Source organism: Ictalurus punctatus, chromosome 4 (assembly GCF_001660625.3).
Source record: "Ictalurus punctatus breed USDA103 chromosome 4, Coco_2.0, whole genome shotgun sequence".
NCBI classification, from domain to species: Eukaryota; Metazoa; Chordata; class Actinopteri; order Siluriformes; family Ictaluridae; genus Ictalurus; species Ictalurus punctatus.
In genome coordinates this window covers 29,151,381-29,169,352 of record NC_071284.1, presented here as the reverse complement: position 1 = coordinate 29,169,352, position 17,972 = coordinate 29,151,381, and the positions used below count along the sequence as shown (strand labels likewise).

Sequence of the window (17,972 nt, the reverse complement as noted above, 5' to 3'; positions counted from 1 at the left end):
GTTAGCGCCCAATGGCTGTAAACAATCACTACAGCTTTTCTGCCAAGGTCATATACAGACGTCAGACCACCTTTTTTTTTTTTTTTTTTTTAAACAAGACTGTAATTTTTTTTTTCTTAATAAATAAATGTAACCACGATTGGTTCGTACAGATATGTCCATGTCTGCTAAGGAAGTGACTGGTTAAATGAAGGGTTTAATCCAAACCTCAACAAATCAAAAACACAATGTTTACTTGGGTTTAGTGTGTTCTGTCAGTGAAAATTTTAGAAATAAAAGCTCAATACTTCCAATTAATAGTCATTACATTATTATATACATTTAAATAATGAACCTATTATATGAATAGTTTAGGATTATGTTCATAAATTAAATAGGGCATCCATTGAGGGCGTCCATGGGATTATTTTACAGTTAAAGAGGACCTGGGCTGCTAAAATTTCAAGAACCCATGATGTAGAAGGGATGGGAGAGAGAAATTTTACTATCTTATAATTATCATTTTAAACAGTTTTATATGCCAATTTTGAGAAAGGACTACTCTTATGTGGATACCTGACCCTCATAACCGATAATGCTTGTTAACCATCCCGTTCCAAAACCACTAGCAGTAATATAGATTTATTCTCCCCTTTGCTGTTATAATAATCTTCACTGTTCTGGGAAGGCTTTCCACTAGATTTTAGAGCATGGCTGAGGGGATTTGTGCTCATGCAGCCACAAGAGCATTAATGAGGTCAGGCACTGATGTCGAGTGAGGAGGTTCATCCCAAAGGTGTCCAGTGGGGTTGAGGTCAGGGCTCTGAGCAGGCCACTCTGGGAGGCTGTGGCTCAGGTGGTAGAGTGGGTTGTCCACTAATCATAGGGTTCGATTCCAGGCCCACGTTACTCCACATGCCAAAGTGTCCTTAGGCAAGACACTGAACCCCAAGTTGCTCCCATTGGCAAGTTAGCGCCTTGCATGGCATCTCTGCTACCATTGGTGTGTGAGTGTGTGTGAATGGGTGAACGAGAACCAGTGTAAAGCACTTTGTAGAACCGCTAAGGTTAAAAAAGCTCTATATAAGTGCAGACCACCCAAATTCTTCCCCACCAACATCAGCAAACCATGTCTTCATACGGTTCGCTTTGTACAAAAGAAATGCTGGAACAAGTCAGGGCTAGGCCAGTTTGTTTCATACTACAGATATCATCATGCTAAAGACATTCTAGACAATTGTATGCAACTTTGTACCAACAGTTTTGGGGAAGACTCATATATGGGTGTGATGGTCAGGTGTCCACATACGTCGGACCATATAGTATATCTTTATCCATCTTCTGTCCTAAATATGAAAATCAATAATGCTATTTTTTTTCAACTTTTGAACACCCTAATAGCACCTTAAATTTTTTGTTAATGTTTGTTGAGCTTCACAAAAGGTTGTTGTTTTTTCACAAAATGGCATGTGGCTATAAGAAAATAGCACAAGCATTGAAAATGCCCATTTCCACCATCAGGGCAATAATTAAGAAGTTCCAGTCAACTAGAAATGTTATGAATCAACCTGGAATTGGACGTGGGTCTATATCGTCTCCAAGGATCACAGCTGGAGAATTGCAGAAGACAGTTGTGTCTTGGGGTCAGAAAGTCTCCAAAAGTACAATCCGAAGTCACCTACATCACCACAAGTTGTTTGGAAGGGTTTCAAGAAAAAAGTCTCTACTCTCGTCCAAAAACAAACTCAAGCATCTTATCAATGAGAGCAGAGTATTTCTGTGAATTTTTTGAACAAAAGCTCAAAAGGTTAAACAATAATGACAAAATTTCCCAGCCTTCTTTGCTCATATTTACCAAGGGTGCCAATCTTAGTGGAGGGCACTGTATTTTATATGGAACAAACATTAATTTATTTGCCAGTTATGTCAGCATAAAAAGAGAAAACCACATGTCCTCAACACTTCACACAGTCATGGTGAAACCATATGGCAAACATCCACCAGAACCAGATATTTATTGGATACATCCCAGATATTGCTTTATGGTAGACATGGAAATAAATCGAAAACAAATGACCAGCCATGAGAAAATGAACAGATTAAATTTTATAGTAAATACTCATGCTTTCAAACAGGCTCAGTCCAGCAGCTTATGAAGTCCTGAAAGACAAAGAGAGCACTCCTCTGGGTCTGTTCACCCTGTATGCTATACTATTCCACTCCACTGCAGAGATGAATACACAACCTCCTCTTCTATTTCCTCTCCGCTGTCACTGGTATCCTGTGGTGAGCAAAGTATCACTGTTTTCTTTACATTGGACCCAAGCCTTGCAATAGCGAGAATGTCACAGAGTGGTACTTTTTCATCCATAGGCAAGCACAGGGCAATGAAGTGGGCGTGAAAGCGGAGTGGATCACCTGTAGGAAAAGGAAAATAACACGATAATTATCCAATAATGATCAATTAACAAATCACTTAACTGTGTAATGGCTCGGAACACCATGTTACTGCAGTACTTTATAACAGGACTGCAAGATCAAGTAAAAATGTATTCATCCATAATGATCTCACCTGGATACACCAAATAATCTCCCCCAAACTTCCCTGCTGTAGTTAGGTAGAAGCCTTTACTCCTAAGATCCTTATAAACCCGGAACCTCGTCTCCGAGCGCTCGTCTCTAGGCATTGGCCAATCAGCAGCTAAGAAAGCATGTTCCTCAGGACAGTGACTGAAGCCAGCACGAGCAGTATAGAGTTGGATAGCCATGGCAGAGCGTGGGAATGAGAAGCTCTTCTCCAGAGATTCAAGTCTTTCCCTTACTGCCAGCTCTGCTCCCTCATTATCCTTATGAACTTAAAGACAAGACACAAAAAATGTACAGTCTCCATGTCAGATAGAGCAACATTCAAATAATCGGTTTATATACTGACACGATGGGAATTAAGCTTTAAAAGAAGCTCTAATATTCATTCCCTCCAGGATTTTACGATCACAGAAATGAACTCAAAATCAAGCAATACTCTGCAATATTCTGATGAGTTTGCAGTTTTTCAAAATTACCGCAGATTTAGACCAAGACCGGTCATGTGACGTCATCACAACGCGCATTCAGCCAAAGCCTTCTTCGATTCACATGAGCCAAAAATGAGTACAGCTAAAAAGTCTAATTTACCAACAAACATCACTTCGAAAGACCATGCAAAACAATTTAGTGCAATTGCAATTTCACCAATTCAAGTCATTTTCAAAAAAAAAAAAAAAGGGACAAAAAAACTCCACAACTTGAATCGCAAATTTAAAAAAAAAGCCTCAACAAAATCAAACATTTTGGCAGTAATAATCACAAAAAAAACTCTGCAAAATCCTGTAAGGACTGAAAAAAAATTAAAAAATAAATAAATAAATAAATAAATAAATAAATAAATAAATAAAATACAAAATGCAGTCAATTTCAGAAGTATTGGCAATCCTATTAGAAATATATCACTCTTACCTCCATTTCTTCAGAAATCTTGAACTGTTTCAAGCTTTTAAACTATAATTTTATTATAGAAATAACTGTGTTTAATGGCATGTTAACTGCTTATGTGTTTTCATATTCAGTATCATATTTGGATGGATTAAAAATAGTAGAACCTCATGTTCTGGTTATGATCATAAGCAATGACAACTCCTGTTACAGGAGTCCTGTAGACTGAGGGTAATTTTTAAATAATAATAATAATAATAATAATAATAATAATAGAATTAATTTAAAAATGTCAATTTGTTTGCATTTATTAACGGGTATACATGTTTTGCATATGTTTTGGAGGATATAATACTATTGTTTAAAGAAAGATTGCAATAATGATTTTTGTTACAGGAAGAGTCAATATTTTCTCCAATTATTTTGACGGGAAAATTTGAATCATTGTATATAATATTTATTTTCTAAAACCTATTTTTGCCTATTCTGTAAATAGAAAGGCTCAGGCACACACTAGTCATCATTCAGAGTGAATGCATTGGTGTTGTTTGTATTTACAGTATTGAATATTCTATGGAGTGTCACTCACCATTCTGTTTCTCATTCATTACTCTTTGCAGTACAGCCTTCCTTTCCTCCAGGGCGAGAGCACATTGCTCCTCATAACTCTGCTCTAGTCTGGCCCGGTACAACTCAACCGCCTTCAAACGACTTCCTGCATTTTCAGACAGCTGTGGAAATAAGTCAATGCGAAAACACGATTAATATGTAAACAATATTATTCACACAATACTGAACCCATTCAATCCCCAGTTTTGGGATTAAACAAATGGGTGAATAAAAAATGGGATTAAAAAGAAAAATGTAACTGAAAGAATCCACTAATATTGATCCCCCTAGGTTTGAATGAGTGCGTGAATGTGTGTTTGCATGATGCCCTGCAGTAGACTGGTGTTCCATCTAGTATTCCCAGGACCGACACCAGGTCCACCACAACCCAGACCAGAATAAAGCACTTAATGAAAATGAATGAATTTAGTTTTAATTCTGTTATAAAGACAAACAAACTTTGGTAAGCACGTTATGTAGCCTCTGTTGCACAAAGTCTACAGATTTCTTTTGCGTCTGTACTTGATGCTACACACCTACACTTTACAAGGCTGAAGCACACACTTTATGGAACACTACACATATTACCGCTACCCTACCAATAGTTTACAGCCCATGTCCTGTGTATTATTGCCCTGTTCTGTGTATGAATTGTTCTGCATTCATCTCACACTCTTGGGGATTATGTTTGCCAGCACCACATCGGTTACTGGATGTTAGTGGACGTCCATTTCTCGATCGGTCCGCAACACTTCCAGTCTTTTTCAATTTGTTAATAAGTTTGGTGGCAGTGTCATGTGTGATGTGCCCGCCATGTTTACTGTTAAAGTCCATCTCAACCTTGCGACAGCTTCCCGATCCAGCCATGAGAATGCTTTCAATACGTTCTTCTTTTGTCTAAGGCGTTCTTAAAGATTTTCTGAAATATAATACTACCGGTCACGCATTCTTTATTTTTATTTCCCTCCTCACATTTTAGAATAATAATAAAGTCATCAAAATATTCCATCTGGAATAACACGAATGGAACTATGGGAATTATTTTGTGATAAAAAATCCAAAACCAAAATAATTTAATATCTTCATAGTAGACCCCCTTTTTGCCTAGAATTTCCAGAAATGTATTCTTGGCATTTTCTCAACTAATTTCTTGAGGAATCTCCCCGAGATGCTTTTTAATCAGTATTAAAGCAGTTCCCACCTACACTGGACACTTATCGGCTGCTTTTCGAAATATTTCACACCAAGTCATCCGTTTAAAAATTTTTTTTTTTTTGTAAATAAAATGTTAGTTTTCTAATGAAAGAAATTAACATGTTGGCACGATTATATATATATATATATATATATATATATATATATATATATATATATATATATAAATATATATATATATTTATATATATATATATATATATACATATTTATATATATATATATATATACATATATATAAATATATATATATATAAATATGTATATATATATACATATATATATATTTATATATATATATATATATATATATACACATATATATAAATATATATATATAAATATATATATATATATATATATATATATATATATGTATATATATATATATATATATACATATTTATATATATATATATATATACACATATATATAAATATATATATATAAATATGTATATATATATACATATATATATATATTTATATATATATATATATATATATATATATATACACATATATATAAATATATATATATATATATATATATATATATATTGTCTACAACACCCATTTCAAACATTTAATCATACACCTTCGGATCAAGAGGTTTTTTAAAGGGTCATGTGAAACATTTCAGTCGAGTGTCTCCAAATTTTTGCCCGGTAATGTGTATAATATAAATGACTGTATGAAAGTTTGGGAAGATATTTCCCCTGTGTATGGACACTTTTGTCATTGCACGATGCACCTGTAGAAACAAGATTTTGTTCCAATGTGTACAAGCTGTATAGAGTAATGAAATAAAAACCCACTTTACTTAAGTTGACATTTGACACACAAAATATGCACCAAAAAATGACAATTATCACACAAAAACACCTTATATTGTTGGTTGCATGTAAGTGCCTTGATATCAAACACTATGACGTAACACTCCTCATCAGCATCAAGCTCTGAGGTCAGTGGTTACCTCTTTATGCCGTAAAGCAGTCGCCTTTCCAGTCTGCACCAGCAACCGAGCCTCTTCCTGCAGGAGTTCCAGCGGTCTTCCCAGTCTGATGTTCTGCCTTGGCTGTCTGGCCAGAGACCCCACAAGAGTCCCGATCACCCCGACCTCTTCTCTACACTTCCTAATGTCGGCCGCCCTCCACAGCAAAGGCGTGGATCCGCACAAGCTGATGTTAACAGTCTGATTCTCAACCTTCTCTTCCTCGCGTTTATTTCTCGCGTCCACACACTCGCTGCTTTCCGCGTGCTGTTCATCAGACTGGATGATCGATTCTGTCGCATTCCAGTCCATGGCATCATCTACAGTTAAACTTGGGGATATAAATGATAACTAGCTTTGTCTGCATTCAATAATTCCTGATTAAAATGAAATGCAACAGATCCAACGCTAATCATGTCATAAGATCTATATGGCGGTGCTTTGGTTTGGTCACATGGTGAACACGTGAAGGAGTTGTTTATCAATTTAACGGTCTAACATTTCAGTCTGAAATAAAACCTACTGGAAAACAAGACAAGAGAACAAAAAGGACGCATGTATTTGATCTGAGTTTGATTACATTATTGCTACCTTCTCCCAAATTACAAACTGCACAGTTTATTTCGAGCCGACCGCGTCATTTGTTTACTTCCGCGTTACTGTAAGTCACACGACCAACATCGTGCGCGTTTATAACCAATGAGCGTGTAGATCAGCCGGAACGCGAGAGGTCGCTTTTGTGTGTCAAAATAAAAGCCGACGAAGTTTCTAACGCTGGAAAGCTGCAGCTCATTCTAAAGATATTGTAAGGTCACGTTTGATATTTCAGCAATGTTGGGAAATTGGTCAATTCATTGAGAGTAATGGAACATTCACGTTTATACAAAAAAGTCCCGATTAGCTTGTACATTTAAACAATATCCACACCTGACCCTATAAGACCCTATAAGTTAAAACAGGGGTTCCCAAACTTTTCCACGACAAGGCCCCTCAAATGGCATTAAAATTTGACCGAGGCCCCCCTTTTGCAAGATGTCTTTAAAACACATTAAAAATACAGACTTCTGAATATATCCCCCTTTTTTATTATTATTTAATTACATCTTTACATTATATTAGGAATTGATTGTGTGTGTGGTTGTCTGAGAGTGAGAAAGAGAAAACATACATTTATTTATTCTTCACACCAAATTGTTGAGACCCTCCCCGGGCGCCCCCTGGCGGCCCCCACTTTGAAAACCACGGAGTTAAAGGATTCCCCAAGCTTGGTCCTGGAGTACCCCATATCCTGCACATTTTAGTGTTTTCCCTACTCCCAGCACACCTCCATCTATCTATCCATCTATCCATCCATCTATCCATCCATCCATCTATGCCGCTTTATCTATCCATCCATCTATCCATCCATCCATCTATGCCGCTTATCCTACACAAGGTTGGAGGGAGCCTGAAGCCTGTCCTAGGCAACTCGGGGCACACCTCACACACACAACAGACAATTAGGAAACACTAATCATCCTACAAGACATGTCTTTAGACTGGGGGAGGAAACCAGAGTACCCGGAGTTTTTTGGAGAGGGACCTTCCGGCTTTTTATCAGCACTCAGTTCAAAAGCCTGAATCTCTGATGGGATGGGGGTGCATTAGTGCCTATGGAATTGGCAGGTTGCACATCTGGAAAGACACCATCAATGCTGAAAGGTATATACAGGTTTTAGAGCAACAAATGTTCCCATCCAAACTCCACCCCATCTTTACTTCTGAGAGACTCTGCCTCTCTGAGATTTTTTATTTTTTATTTTTTACACACAATCATGTTATTGACCTGTTGCCAGTTAACCTAATTAGTTGCAAAATGTTCCTCCAGCTGTTTCTTTTTAGTAACACTTACTTTTCCAGTCATTTCTTGCCCCATCCCAACTTTTTTGAGACGTGTTGCAGCCATCAAATTCATTCTTATTTTTTTTTTATTAAAATGGTACATTTCATCAGTTTAAACATTTGATACATTTTCTATGTTCTACTGTGAATAACACATGGGTTTATGAGATTTGCAAATCATTGCATTCTGTTTTTATTTACATTTTGGGCTTGTACAAATCCCTCTCCTGCACTTGTCTGCAGCTTGATTGTTTAACAATACTAAACCTAATACTAACCTGTTTATCACCATGTATATGAAGTCATATATGGGAGTGGTCAGGCCATGTTATATAATCAGATGTTTCTATGATTGGTGAATGTACAGTACTGTGCAAAAGTCATGCAAAGAAATGCTGTAGTGCAAATATGCCTTCAAAAATAATGAAATTAAATGTTTCTCCATTTAAAAATATTATATAGAGCAGTAAACAGTAATAAATGAAAGAAAGGCAATATTTGGTGTGACGACCCTTTGCTTAAAAGAAAAGTAGTCGCAGGTAGAATTAGTGCAGTTTTATAAGGAAATGATCTGTAGGGTTTATTGAGCATCTTGCAGAACCAGACACGGTTCTTCTGGAGACTTTGACTGCCACACTCGCTTCTTATTTCTGCAGCAAAACCCAGCAGCCTTCATTGTGTTTTTTGTCTAAAAAGTGTCTCCTACCGCTTAATCTGCTGCTTTCTTTACTGACATACAAACATTTTTCTGTAACATTTTAATTTTGTGCTTAAAAACTAATGTTTGGGAATCTAAAATGTTTTTGTACTGACTCGATAATGTAGAAGTCATCAAATAAAAATCTATAACAAAGTTTGTTGTAAAAAAATAGGCTTCCTAAGACTTTTGCACAGTACTGTATGTCCACTAATGTGTTTATGACAGTTAATAAGGATTAGAGTGCTCTGAAGCTAGGTCAATCTTACGAGCATCTACAGCATGGCAGTGTGGGATTACCGTTACTTATTTCACACACATGCATGCACACTGTTCATATGTCACCTGTGCAGATGGAGCCAAAGACAGGTAAGTTATTGCTTGAGGACTGATTATATAAAGCTTTTATGTGATACATGTTTTAATGTTATGTTGTTTTTTTTTTTTTTTTACTGAATATGAATAAGAATTTTCCAGAGTTTCAAATGTCTGCATTCTAGTAAATGCGGATAACATAAAACCTGCAGCTGGTGCCAGCGAAGGGTGTGAATAGTTTTACTCAGTTTCTATTTGTATGGTTCTTCCTGTGCCTAAAACAAATAATTTCTTGTTTTCTCTTTAGCTATTTATCCCTTAGCAATGCTGAAAACTAGTTATTACTGCTCAGATGTAAGCATACAGCCAATTACATGCAGGTTCCCACCAAACTGCCTCACTTAACCTGTGCCTGTAGTGTAGCCTGCTAACTAGCAGTGTTTGATCTCCGTCCACTCTACCTGTCCTCCGTCTACATCCTGTCTCCGGTATGACCTCGCTGATTCCAGTGCCAAAGCCCTCATATTCCCAGGCCAGGGAAACCCTGGTAAAGGCCATTCCCCCAAAGGTCATCTGCTTGCTGGCCTGTGGGGGAAGAGACTGCCGCTATGAGGGGCCAGTGTGCTGGAGACCAAGCCAACAGGCCATTAAGGGCCTCTTCTCTAGCTGGTGAGTCTCCTCTCTCAGAATGTCTGCTATATTATACGAATATTTGTTATACAGTGTTCCATATAACTGAAGCGCAAATTTTCATAACATATTATATGTCAGATTAAATATATTGTAAACCTCAAACCACTGGTTTAAGCCAGTCATTAAAACAATTTACACCAAACGTCTATTTATTTTTGATTTAAGGGTGACTGACGACATTGTTGCCATGGCAAGGCCATCCACCAATCTCATTAAGACGTACAACTTAATAGACCAGTTTAAAAAGTAAGTGTTTTGACTCATTTACCGCTATAACAGGTTTGTCACAATAACAATATTGACTTTGATATCGATATCAGTATAGTATCAGAATACTGAATATCTAAACACTAATATGGCAAAATAAAAATATAAGAAACGTCTTACTATCATCTATCATAAATTATACTGTATTTAACAAAATAAAAATGGATTATTCATATCATATGGTATGTATCTGTTTTTTGTGTATATTGTTTCTAGGGCAATAAGCTGGCATATATTTATGAATTAAACTCTTCACATGTACGTTTTAGTTATGTGAAAACACAATTTGCTTGCAGATCATTTATCCACTGCGTCGCTTTATACGCTGATCCATAATTTAGGTTGTGGTGAAATTTTTCAGTTTTGAGCACCAAGTGTTATAAAGACCACTTAAAAGTAGGTTACAAAATGTCAGCTTAAATGTTGAGCCTGCTTTACAGGGGACTATTAATGGTCTATAGACTTGTCTATAGGCATAATACACCTTTTAATATATAGTTACATCATTTAAATATATACTTGTTAATTGGAACAATCAGTTACAATTCAGCAGTGAATTGTCTGACGCAAGGTAGTTTTGAAAAATGTCATATTTTTGATTGTTTATGTAACACTAATACAAGTAAAAGTTTGAAGTAAGAGTCTGATTACTGTTTTTTTATTTTATTTATTATTATTTTTTAAAGATTATTAAAGATAAAGACTGGTTATTTAATGAATAAGTAATGACATATCTGTATGCATGAGTGTCTGTGTGTGTCTACAGGTTGAACATTAAATCCATCATTAATATGCAGCTGCCAGGTGAGCACGCTCACTGCGGTCCTGAACTGGAGCCTGACAGCGGCTTCACATACTCACCTCAGATATTCATGGAGAATCAGAGTCAGTCTTTCATACACACGTTTACTGTATAACCGATTTTTAAAAAATCAGTAAGTGGTGCAGTGTTTTATGTGATTGCCTCCTTCTTGGTCAGTTTACTTCTATAACTTTGGCATGGCTGATTTTGGCGTGTCATCTCCGGAGGGGATTCTAGATGCAGTGAAGGTTTTGGCCTTCTCTGTGCAGGAGGGTAAAGTGGCTGTACACTGTCATGCTGGACTGGGCAGAACAGGCAAGCCTTAAGATTACATATTAAGCTCAAACATGTCTATTCATGCCCATTATGAACCAGAACTTACCAAATAATTAGCTCACTAAATATACATACAAGTATTAGTGAACACTAATTTGTTTATGTATGATTTCTGACAATCGGTGTAACATTACAGGAGTGCTGATTGCATGCTACTTGATCTACACGTTAAGGATCAGTGCTAGCGAGGCTGTGCACTATGTGCGGATAAAGAGGCCTTGCTCGATTCAGACCCGTGCCCAGATCAACCTGGTGTTTGACTTTGCGAGGCTCCTGGGCTCCCAGCTTGTGCAGTACCCAATGCCAAACATGCGGCCTGGTGCCCCATTCAGTATGAGGCAGTATCTTCAGCGCCAGGTCATGCTCTTACATGGTGAAGAGGCCCATTCCCTTGCACACACACCAAAGATCTTGCATTTTCTGTGCAGCCTGCTGACAGCCCTCGCCCAGGGAACAGCCAGTCCTCTAGATGTTCGGCAGGAACTGGAGAAAAAAGCAGCCATTTTGGTTCTACAGCAGGCTGTGAGGAATGTATTGGCACGTCAGTGGTATTTGCCTGTCCTGGTGGAAGGGGAAGACCGTTGCGTGTCTGTCTCTTCCTGGGACGAGCCTTTCGGATTTTTAGAAAGGAAGAGGGAAATGCTTTTGAACAAGCGCAGTTACAGTGAATCAGACCTCAGCAAAATTTCTCTAAACAAGGTGAGAACAAATTATAACTGTGTTTCACAAAACCATTGCTTGACTTTAAGATACTTTGGTGAAACTAAATGCTAGGATACTTTACATACACACACATACAATCACATCTTAACATGAATCACATGTCGGCATAAAAGTGAATCATAAATCAGTGCTATTTTTGGTTTCACGGCTTTTCTTACATTGTTCTAGGTTCTAAACTTTTCAATTCATGATAAAAACCTGAGATTCTTCTGTCTTTTCTCCAGGACATGAAATTTATACACAGGTCGACACTGTTTGGGAATGATGGTAAAGTCTATAATGGAATTTCGAGTCATTTAAGAAAGGAGGAATCGGTAAATCCTGCTTTGAGTGTCTGGATAAATGAGTCTAACTGTGTAACAGACAGACAGACACACATATCATCATCAAATCATCACCTGGGTAAGCCCAATGCTGGCAAGAGGGCAATGTGCATGATGAAAACATCTAAAGAATTCCCAAAATTCAGCTCCAATATCGAGGTGAGTTGATTTCCATACACTGACAAACATACAGTTCTGCACAAAAGGTAAAGATTAGTGGAATTGTTCGTTTTTTGAACTTCTAGCCACCCCACGAATGCAGGTTTCCTGTTTGCTGATATACAGTGATGGTGGATTTTTTTTTTTTATTGTTTTGTTTTGTTTTATGTACAAAGCTCTGTAAAAATAACAAGTATGGAAAAGGGTCAACCGCATCAAGAGCTGTTGCTAAAGCAATGGCACAACAGGAACCCGCAGGCAGCAAAATCCTGCAAAGAGCTGCACTATTACAGGTTAGAAACCTTTACTGAGTCTTTTCCAAAAAAAAAAAAAAACCCAAACAAACCTGCATAGTGCTTTCAGTAAACTAATTTGATACAAACATGTAATAAATGTACTGCAAAAATATTTTTTTACATAAATATATTTGAGATATAAACTTTTCGGTAACACTTTACAGTAACAGTACATGGATAACCATACACTAATACATGAATTAATACTTACTTGAATATAAACTAATGATGAGTTAAGGCATGTACTAATCAAGAATTAATGAAGAGCTAACCTTAACTACGACATGTGTCTTATGAACTCTTGAATAACGACCACGTGAAGTACATTAGTACATGTTTGTTTGTTAATGTGTTAATTAACACGTATGTGTAAACTAAATCAAATGTGCTCTATCCAAAAGATCATTGGATGTTGCTGGATTACTTTCAGAATTTACACTGACCCTCTTTATAGGTCGTAGAAAGACACACGAATAATAAACACCAATAATTTCATCTCAGCCTGTTTTGAATTATTCTCCATCTATTTCTCTTCTAATCCCACTGTAGTACTAGTATGTGCTCTGGGTGGCTCGGGCCTGGGGCAATGCTCCTTTGGGTGAAATATATAAAGTAAGATTTATTCATTTAGCAGATGCTGTTATCTATTAACATTTAAAACAAGTGTTTGATCTAGTTTATCCCTTTGTTTGAATTAATACATTAACTAACAAACATGTACTAACATGTACTTAAGTTGGTTGTTATTCACACGAGTTCATAAGACTCACAACGTAGTTAAGGTTAGCTCTTCATTAGTTTGTGATTACTACATCATTAGTTCATATTTAAGTAAGTATTAATTCAGGTATTAGTGTATGATTATCCTTGTACTGTTACTGTAAAGTGTTCCCAACTTTCTGGACTCTCGTTTTTGTATTCTGTGTCACTACAATACATCAATATATCAATAGCTAATCTTATGTACATTTCTAGGCCATTTTAGTCACTTTACTTTGAACTGTGGTCTTTAGTTATAACAGTATTATTGAGTGAGGAGGTACAGTGAGGAGGTATCCTACATTAATATTGGCACTCTTGGTAAATATAAGCAAAGAAAGCTATGAAAAATCATCTTTATTGTTGAACTTTTTGATCTTTTTTAAAAAAAAAAAATCACAAAAAATACTCTGCTCTCATGGATATCAAACAATTACAAACATAAAACAGGTTCATTTATATTTAAAAAAAAAACTTAGTTAAATATATGTGTGCCACAATTATTGTCACCCTTTTAGTCAATACTTTGTGCTACCTCCCTTTGCCAAGATATCAGCTCTGAGTCTTCTCTTATAATGCCTGATAAGGTTGGAGAATACATGGCGAGGGATCTGAGACCGTTCCTCCATACAGAATCTCTCCAGATCCTTCAAATGTCGAGGTCCACGCTGGTGGACTCTCCTCTTCAGTTCACCCCACAGGTTTTCTATGGGGTTCAGGTCAGGGGACTGGGATGGCCATGGCAGGACCTTGATTTTGTGGTCAGTAAACCATTTTTGTGTTGATTTTGATGGATGTTTTGGATCATTGTCCTGCTGGAAGGTCCAACCACGGCCCATTTTAACCTTTCTGGCAGAGGCAGTCAGGTTTTCATTTAATATCTGTTGATATCATGAGTCCATGATGCCATGTATCCTAACAAAATGTCCAGGCAGAAAAACAGCCCCAAAACATTAAAGAGCCGCCACCATATTTAACTGTGGGCATGAGGTACTTTTCCATATGGCTACCTCTCTGTGTGCGCCAAATCCACCTCTGGTGTTTATTGCCAAAAAGCTCTATTTTGGTTTCATCTGACCATAGAACCCGATCTCGTTTGAAGTTCCAGTAGAGTCTGGCAAACTGAAGACGCTCGAGTTTATTTTTGGATTAGAGTAGAGGCTTTTTTCTTGAAACCCTTCCAAACACCTTGTGGTGATGTAGGTGACTTCAGATTGTAGTTTTGGAGACTTTCTGGCCCCAAGACGCAACTAACTTCTGCAACTAACTTCCAGGTTGATTCATAACATTTCCAGTTGACTGGAACTTCTTAATTATTGCCCTGATGGTGGAAATGGGCATTTTCAATGCCTGTGCTATTTTCTTATAGCCACTTCCCATTTTGTGAAGCTCAACAACCTTTTGCCGCACATCACAGCTATATTCCTTGGTCTTACCCATTGTTACGAATGACTAAGAGAATTGTGTTCCCTCATTTTTATACCCCTGTGAAACAGGATGTCATGGTTGAACAATTTCCTGTTCCTAGTCACCCAGGTGTACTAATTTTTTTTTAAATATCAATGGGAATATACTTCAGATATATTTTTCTCACATTAATTCTTCGGGGTTCCAATAATTGTGGCACACATATATTTAATAAAGATATTTTTTGATAAACCTGTGTTGTGTTTGCAATTGTTTGATATCCATGAGAGCAGAGTATTTTTGTGATTTTTTTTTAAACAAAAGATCAAAAAGTTAAACAATAAAGACAATTTTTCACAGCCTTCTTTGCTCATATTTACCAATGGTACCAATATTAGTGGAGGGCACTATATAATATGTACAGAACATGTGTAGAGGCTTTTCCTATAATGTCTACACTCCCACAGGAGGAACTGAACATCAGCGCTTATGGATGGGCCACACTGGCCATGGAGACAGACCCGAAAGTTCTAAGTGCTCTGATGTGGATCTGGTTAGAAAAACTAAAGGTAAGGAAGCAGTTAGACTAGTGATGAATCTCATTAGCACACAAACAGTACCTGCTTTGTATTCCGACTCATGTTGAAGTAAGGAATAAAACGCGACAATGTGTGCTGTTATAGGAACGTAAATCCACGATGGTGGTGGTGTAACATGGCTCAACACAACAGCATGCCCTGAAGTGTTTCATTCCTTTTATACCACAGTGATTTGCCAATTATTACAATTTGTAATATATTAATGAATGATGCATTATTCTTTTTAACAGTTTATAGTTATTACATTTAAAGTTGTGGAACATCTGTGAGACAAGATTATTACTTATGTTATATACAGTAAGCATCTATGAACAGTTGTTCCTTCACCAGCCTCTCATTCTTCCTCTCTCTTGAAGTTATTATTATTATTATATATATATAAAGACTTTCCTATGACATGAATCCTTCCATAAATGTTAAACATCTCTTTGCATTAATGTTCACCATATCAATGATTATACATTTCTTTGTTAAATGTTTTTATTAATAGTTTTATGAATCTGTAGCATCTGTAATACAAGTCCCTGTGAATAAGTTTGTGGAGAATGTGTGAATTTAGTGGTGCTGTATATATATATATATATATATATATATATATATATATATATATATATATAAACCACGATGAAGCATCTTGCTTTCACCTAGTCTCTGTAAAGGTTTACAATATAGTGCTGTGTGTGTTAACAGGATCCTGTCCTGAGTGCAGACGACATAAGTAAACTAACAAATACGCCTGGTCCAAATCCCCTAAAAATGCTGCACAAGGTGACTTGAGTAACCTGAAATCACACTGACCTAACACTTTTTTTTTAATAAAAATGTTTAATTGTCAAATATATGATACCATACTCCTGATGTAAACAGCTAAGCTGAGGAACGTAGGACTTAATATACAAAACTGAACTATTTCTGTCTCGCTGTCTTCGTCACTGTGTGTGCATCTGTGTCATGTGTGTATGCACATTTTAGTCACAGCGTAGCACTCTGTGTTGTTTGCTGAGCTGTGTGGCTCAAGTGACATCTCAGTGTCCACACCTTGAAGCCCCTGTCCTGCAGAAGCTTATCAAGGCACTGACCAGGGTAACAGTCGGCTGTATATATGCTAATACATTTATGTGTTTATATTCTATATGTACTCTCACCTCATTATGAATGTGTGAGTTAGTGTGTCTTTGTGTCTGCATGCATTTTATGACAATGTATACGCGATGGCAAAGGAAATGATGAGAATGATCAAAATGAATAATTAGTTTTACAAATGTATTTTAATTTTCTTAATATTGTTTTATTTGTACGCTCTGTTTTTCTTTCTAACAGTACCGTACAGAAGAAACAGAGAGCTATAATGTCTTGCTGAAGATGTTTGGAGCCAAAGTAAGAGATATCAAGCATCTCTCATGCTTCCACGTGGCTACAGGGATGTCAGCAATCGGAAAAATATATTAAAGTGCTGTGGACCAAATGGACCAAAAAATGCATAAATAAATCCATTAAAATACACTGTTTTTCCCCTATGAACTGGGTGGCTTAGTGGTATGTTTGCCTCGCACTTCTGGGGTTGGGGATTCGATTCCCGCCTCTGCTCCTGCGTGCGCAAAGTTTGCATGTTGCATGTTCTCCCCGTGCTTCGGGGGTTTCCTCCAGGTACTCCGGTTTCCTCATCCAGTCCAAAAGACATGCATTGTAGGCTGATTGGCATCTCTAAATTGTCCATGGTGTTTGAATGGGTGTTTGAATGTGTTTTCCAGCATCTTCTGCATATTTACCCACTTTCCAACAGCGGCTATATGATGTTCAGATCCATCTTTTCACACTGAGGACAACTGAGGGACTCGTACAGTCACGACTATTACAAAAGGTGCAAACATTCACTGATGCTCAAGAAGGCAACACGATACGTTAAGAGCCACGGAGATGTAAACTTTTGAACAGGATGATTGGTCTAAATTGTTATATGCAGTATTTAATTTCACAGCCAGTCATATTTAAAAGTCTGGCAGCCAGATCCAAATATATCTATTCCCTTTTGAGTTCCCATTCCAGTCTGGTTTCTCTCAAGGATTCTTCTTCAGGTCATTTCAGGGGGGATTTTTCTTGCAACTCTCACCTCTGGGTTGTTCATTAGGGATCTCAAGATACCTCCAGATTTCTATAAAGCTGCTTTGTGACAATGTCTGTTGTTAAAAGGTTATACCTGGGGCTCAAAATAAAATCACCAAAATATAAACCTGGATACGAAAGCGTCTTTTGCATCTTGCAATCCACAGGTATGTCAATTAGTGTAGAGTACTAATGAGTATGAATGATTGTTAGCTTTAATTATATGGTCTATGTGACCAGGTGTGTTGAAGTAAGAAGTAAGTAAGTAGATTTGATTTATAAATCATATTTAAAACAAGAGTTGATTAAGTGTTGTAGTATAGAGGCAAGTTAAGATCATGTGA

At 36.9% G+C, this 17,972-nt stretch overlaps 2 protein-coding genes across 2 annotated transcripts; one reads left to right on the top strand and one right to left on the bottom strand.

The window, feature by feature from the left end:
• Positions 1-1,941: 1,941 nt before the first annotated feature.
• Positions 1,942-6,938, bottom strand: tsen34 (TSEN34 tRNA splicing endonuclease subunit). Its single transcript, XM_047153312.2, has 4 exons — positions 6,251-6,938; positions 4,040-4,181; positions 2,552-2,833; positions 1,942-2,397 (listed from the first exon to the last, which is right to left on the bottom strand). The coding sequence occupies exons 1-4, from the start codon at positions 6,578-6,580 to the stop codon at positions 2,186-2,188; spliced, it is 966 nt and encodes a 321-aa protein (XP_047009268.2). The 5' UTR covers positions 6,581-6,938; the 3' UTR covers positions 1,942-2,185.
• On the top strand, positions 6,931-17,763 carry zgc:77752 (PTP_PTPDC1 domain-containing protein). The gene is made up of 11 exons (XM_017465528.3): positions 6,931-9,830; positions 10,020-10,100; positions 10,888-11,006; positions 11,101-11,238; positions 11,396-11,958; positions 12,207-12,464; positions 12,641-12,757; positions 15,394-15,495; positions 16,216-16,293; positions 16,498-16,608; positions 16,846-17,763. Exons 1-11 carry the CDS (start codon positions 9,652-9,654, stop codon positions 16,972-16,974), a joined length of 1,875 nt encoding a protein of 624 aa, XP_017321017.1. The 5' UTR covers positions 6,931-9,651; the 3' UTR covers positions 16,975-17,763.
• Positions 17,764-17,972: the final 209 nt, after the last annotated feature.

What these genes read in the sequence shown, in the direction of transcription:
- tsen34 (XM_047153312.2), bottom strand. Translation starts at nt 6,580, where the DNA reads ATGGACTGGAATGCGACAGAATCGATCATCCAGTCTGATGAACAGCAC. An exon ending in CTGCTTTACGGCATAAAGAG is followed by an intron (nt 4,182 to 6,250) that starts GTAACCACTGAC and finishes TTATTTCCACAG; the next exon opens with CTGTCTGAAAATGCAGGAAG. An exon ending in AGATTATTTGGTGTATCCAG is followed by an intron (nt 2,398 to 2,551) that starts GTGAGATCATTA and finishes CTTTTCCTACAG; the next exon opens with GTGATCCACTCCGCTTTCAC.
- zgc:77752 (XM_017465528.3), top strand. Translation starts at nt 9,652, where the DNA reads ATGACCTCGCTGATTCCAGTGCCAAAGCCCTCATATTCCCAGGCCAGG. An exon ending in GCAAAATTTCTCTAAACAAG is followed by an intron (nt 11,959 to 12,206) that starts GTGAGAACAAAT and finishes TCTTTTCTCCAG; the next exon opens with GACATGAAATTTATACACAG. An exon ending in AATTCAGCTCCAATATCGAG is followed by an intron (nt 12,465 to 12,640) that starts GTGAGTTGATTT and finishes TTATGTACAAAG; the next exon opens with CTCTGTAAAAATAACAAGTA.